Source organism: Agelaius tricolor, unplaced genomic scaffold (genome assembly GCF_023055355.1).
Source record: "Agelaius tricolor isolate 1412-34295 unplaced genomic scaffold, bAgeTri1.0.p SCAF_1, whole genome shotgun sequence".
Lineage (NCBI taxonomy): Eukaryota > Metazoa > Chordata > Aves > Passeriformes > Icteridae > Agelaius > Agelaius tricolor.
Genome location: NW_027269261.1, coordinates 39,811,480 through 39,830,531, shown reverse-complemented (window position 1 = coordinate 39,830,531; position 19,052 = coordinate 39,811,480). Strand labels below are relative to the sequence as shown.

General features: G+C 38.6%; 1 protein-coding gene across 5 annotated transcripts in view; it reads left to right on the top strand.

The window, feature by feature from the left end:
* RPS6KA2 (ribosomal protein S6 kinase A2) overlaps window positions 1–19,052 on the top strand; it is a 282,442-nt gene that overhangs the window by 172,587 nt on the left and 90,803 nt on the right. For all 5 annotated transcript variants that reach the window (XM_071430770.1, XM_071430768.1, XM_071430778.1 and 2 more), the window contains 2 exons: window positions 10,408–10,524; window positions 14,609–14,690. In XM_071430770.1, coding sequence (XP_071286871.1) covers window positions 10,408–10,524; window positions 14,609–14,690 — 199 coding nt within the window. The remainder of the gene's footprint in view (window positions 1–10,407; window positions 10,525–14,608; window positions 14,691–19,052) is intronic.

The window sequence follows — 19,052 nt, the reverse complement described above, 5'->3', positions numbered from 1 at the left end:
TGTGGATTTGCTTCCAGTTTCATGGCCAAGAGCCCTGATTTCCCTGATTTGTGGTGGCAATGATCATGATAGTAGCCACAGAGGGTAAGAATGCCTCTGCAGAAGGAAATTGCAGTAGTTTGCACAAATATACATCAGGCCAGAAAAATGAGACTATAGGAGCATCATGCATTGCCTGCTGGAGACTATAGAAAATCCATAATGAAAAAGGTGGGTTGATCAAAAGCTGGATAGAAATATCCAGTATAATGCAGTGTATGTCTTTTGCAAAGTGCATATGCTCCATCTAATGCTCAAGGAGTCAATGAGGAATGAGGGAAGGAAGAATTAATATAAATCTGAGCTAATTAGCATAGACTTCCTTTACAGTCAGTAGAAAGAGGCAAGCTTACTAAAAGAAAGAAAAGCCTAAAAGCACCCATTCTTTTGTCAGCTGTACAGAAGTTTAGACAGTTAACTCAGAGTTTGGCTGTTGAACAGAGTTCAGATACATGTTTGGATTAATCCTGCTCTGGAAATCATTTTCAGTACACTTCAGTAGACTGTGGATCAGCTTTGACTGCTCAAGTCTACTGAAAGTTTTGCTGCTGTGACACTGCCATGATAAGTCTGTCAAGATCCCAGTCAGCTGACAACCAACTAACTTACCACTCTCCCCTCTTTTGTTATACAAAATCACATTATCCATTGTAAATCTCTGCAAAACAGATTGGTGCAGCAGTTTGACCTCTTTGAAATAAGAGTCTTCTAAACAGTGCTGCAAAGGTGCTCTTTGGATCCAGATGGATTTTTTGTTTTATTTATTCTCATTCTCAAAATACACATCTTTTTAGTCAGTGTGTGTACATAATGTGTGCTTCTGTTTAGTACAGTAATTGTAAACAATTATTCCTTTCACAGAAAAGAGGATGTGTGATAATTATTTAGCAGCTTCTTCCTTGGAATCAGCTGTGTGAATCTTTGAGGGACATGATCTAAACTAGAGGTTTCTTAGTAGTTAAAAAACCACAAAATGTTATGGGGCTTTCCTAGGCCAGATTTTCAGGAGACTGCTGAAACTCTGTTTAAGAGGTACTTGTGCATGGTAACAGTCCTTAGGCCCTGAAATATGAATGTCTGCAAATAATGACCTAACAACTCTTAGCCGTGGTTGTAATAAAAGTATACAGCTGAAGAGATAAGTTTTAGCATCCCTTGCTAAATATTTGTCCATGAAACTGGAGCCAGCATGAGATGAGGTATTGTCAGGTACTTAGTGTAACTTTTTTTTAAATTTTATTTTATCTGTGTGTTTTTGTATAACTTAAAAAATTGAAGCTGGAGTCTACATAAATAAGCAGAGTCTGGATCCACTGCATTCATAGTGTGTTTTGGAGGCCCAGTTGAGTTACTGGAGGAGGCTGGATGCCCAAGGCCATTAACCAATTGTGCAGCAAAGCACCTCTGGTCCCCATCACTCTCTCACCCTTTGTTTTGGGAGCAGTTTTGAGTGAGTCAGGACTGCTTACCCGCTTCTCCATCAGATCACTCCAGTACATACATGCATGCCCGTAATTTCTCCTCATCCCAGGAAGATGGTTAGGTATTTAAATTGGATTAAGCTGCTGCATAAAAGGGGTAAAATTTGCATTTCTAGTAATTTAGTATTGCAATTTTTCTCTTGTTGTAATTCTCTGTTGGCATAGGCGCAAGTCAATTGCCCTTGCCTTACGTCCTTTTTGATACCTCCTTTTCTCTCTGCCCTCCAAATCTTATTCTTCTGTCCATGTTGCTAAATTTGTCATATCATCTCTTAAAATTTCCTTTTTGCCATCTTCTCTCTGTCTCATTCAGGTGCTTCAGCCTCTCTCCTTCAGTGCCTTCACTGATCCTCTATGTTGTGAACAGCAGCATTAAAACTAATTTGTATTTGCTTTGATTCCATAATGACCTCACATTAGTCCATTTCCCTGTTAATACTCTGCCTGCAAAATGCCACTGAGATAATGAACGTCATTACAACTCGTTTTTCCCTAGCATAATGCCAGCAGGACTCCAGTTTGTGAAGTACAAGCTGGTTGAAACCTTAGTGGATGCTTGATTTAATTAATGGGAGGACACAAAATGTGCAAGCAGGTCAATATTCCTCTTGGAGACAAAATGATAATTACCAAACCCTACAAGTGATTTGTAAACAGCAGATGGGTATGTTTCCTAAACTGACTAATCCAACACTTCAGTAATGCGATTATCTCTTATTACAGCCTTTTGTTGACTCTGCCTCACATTTCAAGATGAAACCTGGTATTTTTCCTTTAGTATGCATATTAAAGATGATTCAGTTCTTTAAAATCACCATCCAAATGCCCCAGGGCTTTGTATTTTCTACTTACTGTGTTGTGGTGCCATTTACACTGCTGTGGTGGGCAGTGTTTTATTTGGATAATGAAACAGTGAGGAAATGGTTCAAAATATGTTTTGCTTAAGAAGTTTATCTTCCTAGTGCAGCTGGAGTTATTTCACACTCAAATGCACTAGTAAAACATCAGGCACCTTTTTTTCTAGTCTGTGAAGCAGCTGAGTACAGCAATAAGAGAATTGGAGTAATTTAGCAAGTATTTATATTCTTGTATAGCACCCTTAACATATACACCTTTTTTTCTGTCTTCCTTCTTTTTCAAGCCTAATACCACAGTACCTGAACATTTGGTATCTTTCCAGCGCCTAACAATAAAAGAAAGAGGAAGATGGCCTTACCTGCATTTCACAGATGGGAAGGTGGGACACAGGGGTGTTGGGGGCTACCTGTATTCTGGAGATGCACAGAGCAGAGGTTGCCATCACATGAGGACTGTCCCATTAGGGCTTTCCTGTGAGTGCTGATGCACTGCAGCAGGGCCAGGAGCTCTGGTGAGTGGCTGCAGTGGTGGTGGTGGGGGCATCCCTGGGAGGGTCTCTGGCAGGAGTCACCCAAGCCACTCACAGTTTGTGCAGACCAGAGTGCACAGGGAACAATACTGACCTGGGAACCAGCCCTGAGCTATGCTACAACATAATTATTTTTCAATGCAGTCATGTATATTGGCCCCTACCACTGCATGTAACCCTCTTCGGGTTCCTGTTCATAACCCTCTTCAGTGGGGACATAGAATCATCATAAGGAAACAAGAATACTTACCCTTATAAAGAGGTACATTTTCTGTCATGCATTGGCTCCAGACACAATGGGACTTAGTTCCTTGATGAAAGAGCAGCAGTTCTGATGAAAGAGCAGCAGTTCTTCTTTTGCCTCTTCACCAGCAGAAACCATCAACAATGGACCTTACAGCTCTTTGGAGTTGTAAAGGCTAATGGCACACATGGCAGCCATGCCAAGAGGGATGTTGGTGAAGACCTTCCTGCTCTTATTTACTGTAGAAAGAGCAGTATTGCTGAGTTCTTTGTCCTTTAATGGTGTGACTCATTTTGAGACTGTTTTTGGTAAAGTTCACAGATGTATTTGAGTATTTGTAGAGAGCTGCCGTGTGAGTAAGGCTGGCCAACTGTTTGTATCTTTTTTTGTGACCAGATGGCTCTGCTTTTTAACCCCTTGCTTTAACATTTTGTTAGGCACTTTCTACTCACCACTCCTCATAAACTATTGCAGTTTGTGTAAGAAATAACATAAAATTTAGAGTGACTCTGGCTAGTGATTTGTGTCCAGGGTTGAAAGTTAGATCAAGAGTTGGTGTCTCCCTCCCTCCCCTACTCACTCAATGCATATCTGCACTTAGAATAGGCCGTAAGTTACATGAGTTCTCCTCATGTAACTTTTTAGTCATAGTGTTCTATGTATTTGTCCTAGTCAGGGACTGGGTCTGTGAAGACACTACAGTCATCAGATAAAGAGCACCAGACTTCAAAATACTTCAATCTGAGCTAAAGAAGCATTCAGTTGTAGGCTGCCTGGTATCTCATATATACTGGATACATTGCAGATAATTTGTCTGTCTATTACTGCAGTATGGGAATGCAAATTTTTTTCTATTAATTCTCATGGTGCTCCCACAGGATAGCAAAAAGCAACTATTCCTATTTTTCCAGTTAGGGAGGAAGTAGAAAAAATGCCTAATTTACTGAGCTGCAAAATACTGATCAGTGGACTATTTCCAACAGCTTAAAGTATTTTTTAATTTTCTAGTTGTTTCAAGTGTATAAGTTCTTTTGAAAAAATCTTCCATTTCAATAGAAGTTTCATGGCATTTATCATCAAACATCTCTTTCATAAAGGCATTAAAAATCTGGCCACAATTCTTCTCTATTTAAGTGTGTTTCAAAATCAAATTATAAATGTGAATTCATCTCCTGCAACTGCAGAAGCCCCCAACTCAGCAAACTATCTTAGGCTTCCTTCATAGTCATCAGACAGAAATGTGCACTTTTTAGGATGTGATTTCTTTTAAGGCTCTGATCTCTTTTAATCATGAATTCCCAGCTTCCCTCTATTGACTGCAAAGTAAACCTAGTTCATAATGTTGTCTTGTTCTATAAATGCTTGCATTTATTTAGCTGAATTCAGCCTCAAGTGATTCATCAAAGACACACAGGATGCCTTGTAGCAGAAAAGATTTTACCCAAATCTCCCGAATTCTCAAGCCTCCATCTCATGGACTTTACTGATCTATCCAGGAGATAGTATTCACTGCCTTTGCTCTCTGTGATTCATCCCTTTCAATTTAGTTTGTTGGACTTAAGCTGAACCCCACTGTATACAGCCATGTATTTGGGAGAAGAAACTAAACATGTAAGATAAAAAATTGGAGCTGGAGAGAAGTGCTAAAGCGTTTTAAAGAGAGCTTCGTAGTTACCCTCTCTAGAAAAAGGTCTGTGGAATTTAACAGCTGATTTCCACAGAAATTGCTCTTGTTTTCCCTAGTAATGGCATACTTGCTGGAATTTCAAATTGAAGATAACACATTCTATTCACCTTTGTGAAAGATCCGGGAAGGAAATCCCAATGTCTCTTAAAATTGTAATGTATTATTTAACTCCATATTACCTTTTGAGAAGATAGGTAAGTTTCTGCTGGAAAGCCAAATACAGACCTGGCACAATGTCCAGTGAGTTCACTGTGAGTTCCTCATGCTTCTTTAAGAGCTCAGTAAGTCCAATTCATTGTTGTTAAAGCAAATGTTTATTTGTCAGTAGAGAACAAAGCAACCAGGCCCATTTATGGCATTATTGCTGTTTACATCTTTCCAGATGACAGTAGAGGCCAGAATTTGGATTATAACCTATTTAAAATAGACAATTTATTTTTCAATTTTTACTCCAGCTGCTGGAGACTTGCTTGGGAAGAAGCTAATGAAAATGCTCCTATACTTTCCTCTTTAATGTAGATACTTGTCCTCAAAGAACTGAATGCAGGCCAGCAACTCATTTCCTGCCCTAGGCAGCATTTGAATAGCCTATTATGTCTGGTACACAAATTGCTCTCCTATGGGCTGAGCTAGATTAGAAACTGTGAAACAGAGGTAGAAACCTGGCCTCATCTTTATCAGACACATCCTGTCCTAACTATTCCCATATCACAGTTTTAAAACATGCTTTCTTAATGAATCGTATTGCTTTGAAATGTTGTGTTGCCCCTGATACTTTGTAGTTAAATAATTGTGATTTGGGTTTATGGTAGGTGGTAACCTGCCAAATTGGAAGATTGGTAACAAAATTAAGTCTGTATCCTGAGCATGTGCTATAGACAAATAATTATTATCTTGAACAGTAAAATGTCTTCTGAGTTACCATTATTTCTTATGTCCTCCTGCCACATTTTTGTTGATTTCTTCATTGACCTCAGATCCTAAAGCACACAAGGCTTAAGACTGTAAAACTTGCACATCAAAAGTGCACATATTTTTGTTGGAAAATGAAGCTTACCCTTTACACCATACCTATACACCAGTCTTGGTCCTCTGCAACTGAGGAGATCACCAGGCAAGGAATAAAACTGGGAATCCTTTCTTCCTAATTTTCAAAACAATAATAATATAAAATTACATATCATATACAAAAAAGCACCATGGCTTTTTTGTATATGATATGGTAGCACACATTTTTCTTCTGGTAAAAGTAGCTGATTCTTGCATAATCTCCCCCTCCTGATATTTCAGGAAGTTTTGGTGAGGAAAGTGTTTTGTGTGTGGGTGAAATATATCTGGCAGTTAAGGTGGTCTCTTTGTTTGGTGACCTTAACTCTTCTTGTTTAGAAACTAGTTGTGGAGTAGCCAAACAAGACCCCAAAAGCTGTTAAACCTGTGCATTTTCTAGGGGTTATTTTTTCCATAATGTTTGCTGAGAGGCTGTGGAACAGGCAAGATAGTAAATTGAAGAGTTGCTCTCCAGGAAGGCCTGCCATTTTGAGTGACTTTTTGTACTCCACTGCCAAATCAATCCATACCCCTACCGTTCTTGATCCTACTCTGACATGAGACAATGGGTTGGGAAGTATTGTTGCAGTTAGAAGAGTTTTCTGTGGTTGCTCTCAAGCAGCCACTGAGCATTAGTGCCTCTCTTTCGTCAAGGTTGCGTGAAGTAGTGTTGGAGCTGAGACCAACACTACAGGGACCTTTTGCCTTCCAGAAGCACCAAAAGCAGATGTGTCTGTGTTATCCACAGTCACTGGGCAACAAGAGAGGCTCTCTTCTCCTATGTCCTAGAGAAGAAGAGATCAAAAGTGGCTTTCCATTTTAATAGTGAGTTATTTTATGTCCAAACCTTCTGCCAGCTTTAGGGGAAGCCTTTAAATGAGTAATGTAGTATAGAACCAGGCACAGAATTAGGTCTTTCTTGTATTAACATGGAAAAGCACTCTCCATTTCTCTTTTATCCTTCCAATTTATTGCCTTCCCTTCTCTAGTCTATCCTGCCTGACCATGTGCTTTCTTCAAGCCACCAAGGACACCCATCTCACTTTTGTCATAGGATGATGTTTTTTGTGTGAATATAAATATTTAGAGAAGTTTACAAAAGATTGAGCTTCATCAAGTCAAGCATTCCTGCTAATGCAGTGTGGGACAAGTCAGCAGGGAGCAGGAGCCTGGGCTGGTGTGCACAGCTGTTGCAAGATCAGACTGTGGAACATTCCCTTTTGATTCCCCCGACTTCACTGATCAAAACCAGTTTTGAAGTTGGCTGGTTGTTTTTTTCCAGAGTGAAATCTTTTCCATCAAAACAGCTTCTTCAGTGTGCAGGCTTTGTCTGTATTGTGATTGCCTTGTCTCAGTTTAATTGTTATGCTAAATTCTGATGCAGATATGGTGCACTTGCTGGAATAGTGAAAAATGAAACTGTATTAGAGAAGTTTCTAGCATGCAACCCAGACCAAAATAGTTGGGAGACATGCCCAAATATAATTTTGCTTTGACGCTTTGGGTTTCACTCTGATCATCAATACCTGAGAAAAATTATGCCAGATTCCATATTAGCATAATACAGGAAGACTTCAAATGAGAAAATCCCGTGTAAGTAAGAATGTAAATAAAGACTATAAGACTGTTTGGTCTGTGCTGGGGTTTTTAGCTGGAAAGGTAAAACAAACATAAGTTATTCTGTGATTTATGCAGCCAATAATTAATAAGATTATAGAAATACATTCGAGGCAAATGGGTGCATGTGTGCAAACACACCAGCATGTATTTCCTTTAAAGATCTATGTCTGTCTTTAGTTGAAAGCGCTGCCAGTTTGGCTTTCTGCTCCAGGGGGAAGTGGATTTGCCATACCAGCTAAAATATTATCTACCTCTTGGACAGCTCACAAGTGACACCACTGTGGTGATGATGGGTGAAAAAACAGCTGTCTGGCATGCTTTTTCTTCAGTGCTGCCTTGCTGCCCCTTTCTAGTAAGGCAACCACAGGAAATCCACAGGAAATCCTACCTTCCTAGAAAAATATCCTGCTTCCTCCTAAGGGCGCATGGAACAGCCAGTTCAACTGGACTGTGAGCAAATTGAAAGAAAATATTCTTTTGTAGGAAGTGGCTCAAGCTTCAGTGTTTGAGGCACTGAAAACCACAATGAGCAAAAACCAGCTGGTTGGTCTGATCAAGTGTCAGTGATATTTTGGGCAGGACTGTTGAACTAGATGACCCCTAGAAGCCTCTTCTAACCAATGTTTATATATTTTGATAATCACAAAAAAATCATCACAAAATCTAGCATTTTTCTTCTGTCTTTAAAATCTGTGCTTCTCTGATAAACATTGTTAGGCCTTGTATTTGGTTCCATTTTTTGTAAATACTCTTTTTTTTCCCCCTGAGATTTTAATTAAAGATGCATATAATTAAAGTACTGTTTTTATTGCACGTTATAAATTATTTTTGCTATTCTACAGGAGTGCAAGAAATTTTTAAGCATTCTCCCAGCAAGCTGATTTTTCATCATTGTAATACTTTCAATATATTCCTGTAACTGAACATGTTTCATGAACCTAAAGAGGTTATATTAAATTTAGTAATAGAATGAGAAATATGCTTGGGGTTGTAAGTCTTTGACTTTGATGAGTAGTATGAATGGGCGAATTGAAACTCACTCATCATTTAAATTGCAAATGTAGCTGAAAGTGACTTCATGGTTCACACCAGAGTACAAAATAATTGAAAAATATTATATATTTAATATCAGAAAGTTATGCTATCTCACACAGCAATTAAAGTAAGAAAAATGCACAGAGAGATCTTGGCAGTTCTGTACTTGGAAATCCTTTAAATCTGTCTGTGAAAACTGTTCCGTGGTTTCACGCATTTCCTTTCAGGCAAACCTTTAACTATAGCAATTAGGATCAGAAAAAGGAGTTGCTCTGAGATGATGATTATTTTCCATGATTGTGGTAGCATGCATGAACTACAGGAAGCTTTCCAAACCAAGAAGAGGATATAGTCCACTGTTCCAAAGTATGTGAGTGTTAAGAGGCAGGGTAGGGAAGAGGAGGGTTGAAACTACAATATAGAAAGCAATCTGGGTAATGCAAACCATGTATCTGACAAATTACAGCTAGAAGAAAGTGATAGCAATTTTTCTGGAGGAGGAGAAAATCAAAATTATTCTTATTTAGTACAGAATGTGTTTTGGCCAGATGTTTTGGGGGTTTTATGCATTTTTATTTTCAGGATGTTATTTCTATTTTCTCAACATTAATTTTTAAGAGTGGGAAATAAATGTTATATTTCTAGGTCTTTTAAGGATTTTTTAGGGGAAGAAAGGAAGATTGCAGGAAAAGTCCACATAAAAATGTTTGTAAGATTCCAGTTATTTTTGCTGGATGGAGAAATATTCAAACTTATTCCTGAATGAGTAAGTCCCTTCAAACTGGACAGATGATTAAAAAAAAGGTTTGTACTGAAAATCCATATTTTTTTTTGTGGAGAAGTTAGAACAAGTAGTTTGGGGGAAAAAAAAACCCCAAACAAACCAAAAAGCTCAAATGTAGGTGTACAAAACACTAAAGAAATAATAAGGTGTGTAAGTACTATCTTTCCTTCTCTTTGTGTCCTTGAGGGAGCGGGTTCTTTCTTCCAGGTTTCTTTTCAGCTCAGTGACTTTCTGGGTTGCTGCAAACTCTGTGCAGTCCCTCTGGGTCTCACGTGACCCAGTTGCTCTCTTTTTAGAGGAACATGCCAAAATAACATGGAACAAAAACTGAAACTAATGCCATATGTCACAGCTTGCAAGATGAAAGTCCTAGTTCTACTCATGTCTTTGAGGAATGTGCATCTATTGACAGAGAAAAGATTTTCACAAAATAACCTGGACAAACCCAAAAAAACCAGCATAAAAAACGAATTCTTGCAAGCAGCAAAGTGTGTGTCAGTCTTCTCCCACCACCACCTCATTTTATATCTAATCATTAATTTGTTTTCTGCTTAAATGGTTACCAGTAGTAACTTTCCAATTTTGAGGTAAATAGGAAGAGGATCTTTTAGCAATGTATTTCCTTGTTGCCTAGTCATTAGAAGAATTACTGCTTAAGACTAAGGAAGCTTTTTAAGATTGACTTAAATGATGATTTGAGGGGAAGCTGAGAAAGTATGTAGAGAGAAGTGTGATGGAGCCTCTCTAGTGCAGATTTGAGTACATGTCACTCTGCTATCAAGGTCTCTGATGGGCACACCAAGATTTGCAGTGTATTTTTGGCTTCAGCTTGTGTAATCTGTCTTTATCTAGTCATATCTTGAGGCTTAATAAACAGAAGTACCAGGTCTGGATGTCCTGACAATTACCCTCCCCAGCTGGTAACAGGCACGTGGAATATTTAGACAAGCATTTGTTTCTATTTTCAAAATTTGCTACATGATTGCAGCATTACAGAGACAAGGTTTTAATAAACAATATGTTTCCTTAAGATAATTGCTCTGATTTGGGGGTTTTGTTTTTTTGTTTATTTTTCCTTTGCAGGAAGAAGGTATTGTGAAGGAAATAGACATCAGTCATCATGTCAAGGAAGGTTTTGAAAAAGCAGATCCTTCTCAGTTTGAACTGTTGAAAGTATTAGGACAAGGTTCATACGGAAAGGTAATTTTTATTGTCGTCTAATCACCCAGAACAACACTGAAAATATTGTGTTCTTTTCTCTGAGTTCTTTTACACTGCTGACATTGTCCATATATAAATTATATTGTAAAGGCAGATAAGGAAAGCCTTTCTCTCTTCATTTTAGTAATGCTTCAGTCTTTTAGCTGGTTTTGTGCATATGAACTAGTTTAGGAAATAGCAGCTATGGCTCTGGACCTGGACCAATGAGCACAAGTGATTGTTAGTCAAGCATCACTGTTTGCAAACAGTGATAAATGATATTTATGGATTATCTATCCACCAGGGAGGTGAGTGTGCCACTGCTGCTTAGTTGGAGGGTGTAAATAGGAGCATTCAAAGACTTAAATAAGTTAGCTGCACAGTTCCCACTGAGGGCAACCTCAAGGACATTTCTGAGTCCCCAACTTCAGTTTAGTTCACAGTCAGAGGCCTTGAAAGGTCCTGGAGATAAAGCCCAGTGCAGAATACAGTAATCATTATTGCAAGAGCATGGGGGGAAAATCCTGCCTGTATGACCACAAGCTAATTTGTGGAGGAGTAATATTTGCCACATATCTTAAGACTAAGGATTTTCTTAATTCCAAAGACAATTCTTCAGCAGGGCATGTTGGTTGGAAATGAGAACAGGAAGGAAAGATGGTGAGAAAGAAGGAAGAGTCAATTCAGCCTTAAAGTCTTTCTAATGTCTTTAAATAAGGCATTGAAACCTTCGGAACAGTGAACCTAGCTGAAACTAGGTATCAAAGTCCTTATAAGTATACTATTCTGTAGAGTTTTAAGGACATATTTTCTAATCAGAACCTTTATTTTTATTCCTAAAGGAAGCTATATTAAGAGTGTTTATCAACTTCCTGGTTATTCTAGAATTAAATTGATAATTAAACCTATTAGAAGTTCCCTGAAATGAGAGATATCAAGAAAGTTAACATTCAATACCAAGTCTTGAACTCAATTATTTCTTCAGAGCACAGTATATTTAAGTTTTAAATATTAACTGAATATGAAAAAGCAAATAGATCAAAATTAGGTTTACTATGGGACTCAGTGTAAGAAGGTGAAGAACAACAGAAAGAAACATCTTTGATAAAAGTAACAGAGTCAGAATAGTTGGTTTTCATACATAGGCAGTAAAGATTTTAGAAATGGTTTGCTGGCTATCTTTGATTGTATTGATGTATTTTCAGTATTGTTTTAGTTGGCCTTCTAGCCTTAAGTGTTTTATAATCAAAATGCCTGTCTGTGCAACCACTTTCCAAAAGGAAGTCTGATTTCTTTGGTATCAGAGTGGGAGTGTGGACAATGTACCTGTCTGGAGCTGCATGTAATTACAAATCACTTTCCATATCTTATGTGAGAAACATTGATAAACTCCCTGGAGCAGCAAAGATGTGGGGAAGAGAGGTTTACTCTGTGTTTCTTATGCAGTCCCCAACCACCTACATTTTCATCACCTTGGTATTTGAGCTAGTGGTTCAAATCTGCGTCTCTGAGGATGCAAACCATTACATTTTCAAATTATTCACTCAAGAACTAAATAATTAGAGAAGATGTCTTTGGTGTCAGAGGGAGTGCCTCCAACACTCTGGAGATGCAGAGCACTTGCTTAGCTTTTTATATTAGGTTTTGGGTGATGCACCAATTACACCAGCTAAAGGAGTTTTGCTAGTTCAAGTTAACCTTACAAACATATCAAACTAGAAAATTGAAAGTCGTGCTCAGCCACATGCACATGCTATTCTGGCAAACTAGTATAGTCCAGCTAATATCATCTGTCAATTTAGCAGTTCAGGGTTACTTGGTGGTTTCAAGAACAATCTGTAGCATTACATTTAGGAATAATCAGAAAGGTGACATCATTTTGCAATACCAAATATTTTCATTTGTTCTGTTCCTTTCTGGTTTGGTTATTTTGATGCCCTCTGAAACAGAACAGAACACAGTGTTCTTGACTCATCTCTTTTGGAGGGAATGCAGACAAGTGCCCTGTCCCATGCTACAGTGAACAGCTGACTAGTGACTTGTAATGGAAATTGATAATTTTGCTTATTACAGCAATGTGGGTATTAGAAGCTTTGCAAGATTATAGAGCAGACAAGGTATTTCTAGAACTGCAGCCTAATATTTCTGCAGATGCAGTATGCTGTGCTGTTTTATGTGCAGTGCTGATGAAAACCATTGTCTTAAGGGTTTGGGTTTTTGCTTTTTTGGGGTAAAGAGCCCATAAATGTTTTTTCAAAAATAATAATGCAGCTGAAAATCTAGTGTCTGGAAAAGCTTGCTTTTGACTTTCTCCTCCTTTTCAATGTAACACAAAAATTAAATCTTTTACTTGACCTGGACAGAAAAACATCCCAACTTTCCTCTGTAAACTTCTAAATGAATTGACTTCCTGTTAATGCTGGAGCAGCTGAGCTTAATTTATCATTAATAACACCAAAAACCCCTTCAGAAAGTCTTACATGGGCCTGTTGCATCCAGATTTCATCATTTTTTCCTACAGTTGTGCGCACTGGAGGTGTTTGTGTGTTCATCAGAGTAGGAAGGAGGATCTGGGAGGGAGCAGTGTGTGCCCAGGCTGGGCTGGTCAGGGCAGCTGGGCTGAGGAGCCGTGCGTATCTGCTGTGCACAGGAAACACCTTGACAAGGAGAGGCTCACCAAAACCCTGTCAGATCATGTGGTACAAGTTTGCAGCTCTGGTGCTGTCAGATGTGAGAGTCCTGATGAAGTTGTTCAGAGAGAATGGAGAATTTACCTTCTTTCTTTTTTTTTTTCTTTTTTTTTTCTTTTTTTTCTTTTTTTTTCTTTTTTTTTCCTCTTTCCCAGCTTCTGTACCTGGTTGATAACAGTTGTTCTCCCTTCCCAGAAACCTGTCTTCAAATGGGCTTGAGAAAATCTAATCTGTTTACAGATTAAAGTTTTTTAGGAGGAAGAGTCTTTCAACGTGCAAAACTTGTGCTAGAAACATACCCCTTCCTTATTTTTTGGCTTTTTATATTTTAGATAGAGACAGTTAACAAGGCTTTATGGTTCCTGGATAGACAATTAATAAAATAATTGGAATTTTTAATCCAAAAAGACATTTTTTAGTTCACCTGGCCTTTGTTAATTTGTATATACTTGAGCATACGGGACTGTATGTATGTGGCACTATATTTTTATTTCTACATTTGGCTTTACTTCAGCTTCTGTCCAGTAACACAAGTGCTGAAATTAAAAAAGTAAGAGACACTGTTGCCTGGCTTCTGAAGATCTGAGAATTTCTAAGGTCACACTTCTGACCTCAGCCGACAGAGTGTGTCCTGAGAAGCAGCTAAAAGAGTTGTTTATTTTATTTCCAATTATTTTATTTTCCAGTCATTAAAAAGTCTTATAAAGACCAAACTGAACCATTGATCCTGTTGTTCACTACCCCTCCAGTGCTCAGATGCACTGAGGGGCAGATAAGAAATATTTGCATATACCACAATAAAAAGAGTACAAGTTTAACTGCAAATTTTACTTTATTTTAATTAAAATTTTACACTGTCAGAAGACAGAGCATAGGAGACTGAAACAGAAAAAACTGTCTTTTTTTGTAATAACAAAGATTTTCAGCTGTGTGAACTTTCTTCTTCAGCTGCATCTTAGGCAAGTTGTTATTCATCACTTACATCATGAATGGCACCAAATTGATTTTTTTTCTTAAATTTAATTGATGGCAATAATTTTAAGACACTGCACATTCCAAGACACAAATGAGACTTTTTTTTTTTTCATGTAAAGCTGATCAGAATATGAAGAGATATGTACTCACTGATTCTAACTTTTCACCCGTCTTTAACTGAATATATGAGGTCAATTAATAATATTGAAAATGGTTTTTTTGTGAGGTGGTAAAGGCTTAAAAACTGAAAATTTCCAAAGCTAGCTCAAACAATTGCAGGTGAAATAGATATGAAATGCTTTCAGCTAGTAATTTTCATTAGATTTCCTGAACCATAGTATCTATTCTCCTGTCGAATGCAGTAAGTCTTGTAAGTAGAAATTCAGTACTCATCTATACAAAACATTTGCTTTTTACAGGTATTTCTAGTCAGGAAGATAAAAGGATCTGATGCAGGCCAGCTTTATGCCATGAAGGTACTTAAGAAGGCAACACTAAAAGGTAAGGATTGGGACAATGGCTGAAGTCTCTATTTCTATGCTGCATAGTAATTTATTTTTCTTGCTATTTTTCACATTGTTGCTGCCTTGCAGTATATGAATGCATAAATATGTCTGCCATTCTCCAAAATTTTGTCTCGCTGTAGGTGAATATTCTAAAAAGGACTTAAAAATATGTTACCTACACAGTGTGAGAGGAGGAAAATGGAGGTTTGCAGCTTCCCAGCTGCATGCTTGCTTTATTTTCTTGGTGTTATTTTTAGGACTTCTCTTTGGTATATATTCATTTGTATTTAAGTCTCACTATCTTTCTGTTGCTGAAGTAAATAAGGGTATTGCTGAAGTAAAACCTGGCTCCTACTGGGCAGAATGGCCTTCCCAGCTGGTGCTTCTCTCTGTGTGCCTGAAAAACCATGGGAACATGTTCCCAAGTGTGAGGAGGCATTCTGAGACCATTTAGATCATGCTGTTTCCTAGCTCATGGGCTGTAGGAGGCCAGGGCCAAATGCCTCATGTTTAAAGCTGGTTCTTCTCTTCTGGGGCCACTGCCTGCTACAGACAAAAAAAGAAATTGGTAGTCAGGCCCAGGACTGAAAAGCAAAGAGAGTAAGTTCAGTCTCAGCTGAAGTCCTTAATGGTTGTTCCTGCACAGACTAAGGAGGATGCAGTCATCTTTTTGTTTCCCTGACCTAGCACTGTTCTGATCTTGCCCTCAAAAGCCTGACACTTCTTGCAGGTAAAGAGGAGAGCATTCATTCTGTCTGGAGCAGTTATTTTGCTTTGTCTGGGAGAGTGTGGTTTTGTGCAATGCAGTGTAGTGTCTACATTTCTGTCCTAATGCAAAGAATAATCATTAAGTGATCAGATAGTTCTGATCAGATAGTTGTAATCATTAAGTGATCAGATAGTTCTGATCACTTGAAAATCCAGATTTCTACAGCATGCCTTGCTTTGGGGAACCAAAATACAAATAAAGCCACCAGTCAAGCAAGCTAGAGCAACTGCAGATGGTGTCAGGCAGAGCCAGCCCCTCTTCTGAGTGCTGGTTAAAATGGGGAGCAGGCACACCAGTCCTTTCCTCTCAGAAAGCCTTTCCAGGGAAATGTGAGTTTGAGGCAATGCTGGCGTGCTTATCTTGTTGTTTGGAATCCAGAGGGGAATGTTTATTGCAGCAGAACAGCCCAGGGTAAATAAACAAACAGTGCTGGACACAAGACATGCAAAGGAATAGGTCAGGCCTGGGTACATCACGTGTATGGCAGAGTGATTCTCTGACTTCTCAACCAAGAACAGGACCCTGAAGTGCCCAAACTCCACTGAACTCAACTGTCAGAGTCTTCCCCACTGGGGAATGTCATCTTCTGATGGTGTCTGAGCAAGGTCTATGTAACCCCTCAGACATCATGTACCTGAAACTTATTCCTGTTTCTTTTGACAATACAGTTTTTTTTACCAAAAGGGAAAACTGTGTATTCCCTCTTTTTCTGTATAACTCTAAGGAGTGTTTAGCAGGAAGAGCTTTGGCACTGGGGACAGGGTTTTTTTTGCATCCCCAAACACTTTATTGTTACTTAATATTTGATGGTGAAATATGTAACATTAGATTCCACTGTAAAAGAAAAGACCTTTATTGTGGCAGTATTTCAGGAAATGTCAAAATTTAGGTTTTAAAGTACCCAATGTGTTCCATCAAATTTCTCTTCTGTCAAGAACAAGAACCTCTTTGCAGTTCTGGGGTTCTTTATAGCACAGAAAAGCTATTGATTGTCTTCTCAAGTATGGATCACAAGATCCAAAAATTGAGGCTACTTTCTGATTTTGGTGGATTGCATTTCTCTCCCATGCAGAGTGCTTGCCCCTCTGACTGCTAGCTCTGGATTTCCCATTAATCTCAAGATAGCCACCACAGGGCTAGGAACTAATTTCTACACACCAGTTTCTACAAATAAGTTAAAACTGACAGCTGTTTAACTCAAAGTCTAAAAATAAAGACAGAGCCCCATTGGCAACAGGGTGAGTGAGACAAGCAGCAATGAGTATTGCTGTCAGTAAGCTTCCGTGTAAACTTTTGGCACAGAGATAATATTTCTGACAGCTTAATTTTATCTTTTAAGTGAGAGTGTTGTATTATTGCTGACTACCTACACTCAAAAAGGCTGGAAGTCACTCCAATATGAAGTATTTATTACCCTGTCTAGCAGTGGGAGCAAAGCTACAGGTATGTTAGCACTGCATTCAGTATTTGCTGACACAAGGCACGCTACCAGGCAAAGTTCCAAATGATTTTGCTTCCTGACCAGCAGCCTGCACAAGTCCCACATGGAGCAGGAAATTCAGAGCTCTCCAAGCCAATTCCATTGGCAATGGCCAGACAGCCCTAAATGTTACAGCAGTTATTTTCTATAGTGAAACAAATGTGCAAAGCATGTAAATGGAGAAGTCAGAAAGAAAATAAAAGAATATGGGATAGCAAAGCTGATTTCTTTCCTGGGTTGGTCTGCATAAATAAAACCTGGATAAGCAAAAGACATTCTGGAGTGATTGTACTTGCTCTGAAGAGCAACCATAGTAGGTCCTGTTGGGGAATTTCCTGCCCTGGGAGCCTGACTGTGGCTGGTAATGTTTAGGAAGAAGCAGAAGTAAAAAAATGGTGCTTTCTCAGTGAGTCTGTTGCCTCCTGCCCCTTTCCAGGGATAGTTGCCCTTTGTTAGCATGAGCCCAACTTCAGCAACAGCAAAGGTTAGTATAAGAAGGGCACAGCAAGCAGCAGCAGAATTCTTCAAGCGTTTACAGTTCAAAAAATGGCTTTTTATACAAAAAAGACTTTGTAGATCAATCACATGTGTAGATTTGAGCTTGAAAAAGATCTCCTAATCAGCAGGACTCCTCCTGCTATGAAGGGAAAATTAGGCTCCAGAATATTACAGTTTAGATTGTAGAAGTTTGCAGAGGCACATGCTGCAGAGGCACACACAAATATTTGTGAAAATTAAATTATTCTTAAATTAATGAAGGCTTATTTTAAAAATAGGATATATCTGAGTAAGCACCTGTAACAGCATGGATCTTTGAAAGAAAAAAAGCCACTGCTACTTTTTGTTGTAAATGAGAGCATCACACATAAGTTGCTTTCCTTTCTACCTCATTTCCATTTTCAGGAGCTTGTGGGTATCTGATTTTAAAGCAGAAAGCTTTCTGAAGAAACTAGATAAGCATTTCATTCTAATTATTATCTTTAGGAAAACGTTGTTCAAAATGTTTAAGGATGTTATGTGTGTTTAGGTGCCAGATATGGAATACATCAGATTTAGGAGTGCATGTATGTGTAACTCTAACTTGTCTCTCTGTCAAATACTGTGTATTACATTACATTACCTTAATAGCTTCCTTTGCAAATATAAACCCTTTTGGGGGCATCTAGGTGCTCAAAGATATTTAGGAATTTAAATACCTTTCAGGAGTGAGACTTTTGCCCTTCAGAATGTCAGTAAATAGTAATCTTAAAATACCATATTAAATCGTTGCTTTCAACATTCTACTTCTTCATTAAAATCAGAGTTTTAGATAAAAAGTTGACAGAAAATAAAGTTGATCTATATGTTTAAACACTTACAGAGATGTATCAGTGAATCTCTACTGCCCATCCTGAATACATTGTAAATCTGAGGGAACCAGAAATCAACCAGGGAGTGTTTATTCTGTATATACGTGCATCTGTATTCACCAGCAAAGCTGGAACAGAGGGCCAGGGCAAGCTGACTGTTCTGATTTACTCAGTATTTCTCTCGAGGTGTGTCAGGCTCTATCAGCTTTACTGAATGTGCTTCAGAATTCCATGATCAAGAGTTGTTTAGATTGGTTATGGTGTAAGCCTCATTAAACACCCATGAAATGCCCATAAATCCCCAGCAGGTTGCTGTGCTGGAATGTAAGAGAGCTTGAAAATCAAAGACCCATTCCTGCAGCAGACATGCAATCTAAGAGAAAGTGGCATGAAGCCATTATTTGCTGACATAATGCTCATGAACTTTATAACTGTTGCAGTGATGATGTAGGGAGGGTGATGTGATGGATCATGAGGATGCACTTTGCATCTGCCCATCTGAGTGGCAATGCGGTGTGTAAGTCTTGGCACTGAGAGCTGTTTGACCCTGAGAATGCAATGATTATAGGGTTTAGAAATTATAATCTCTTTTGTCAAAACCTCTAAAGTGCTTTGCAGCTTATGATCCCCTGAGTTGAAGCCAGCAGGCTTAGGGGTTTGCTGGTGTGTGGTGGTTATAGGTGCAGCAAGCTGTGAGAGCAGCTTTGGCGGCTCACAGGGAGCTTCAGTGTTCTCGGGGATGTAGAATCAAAAATATCA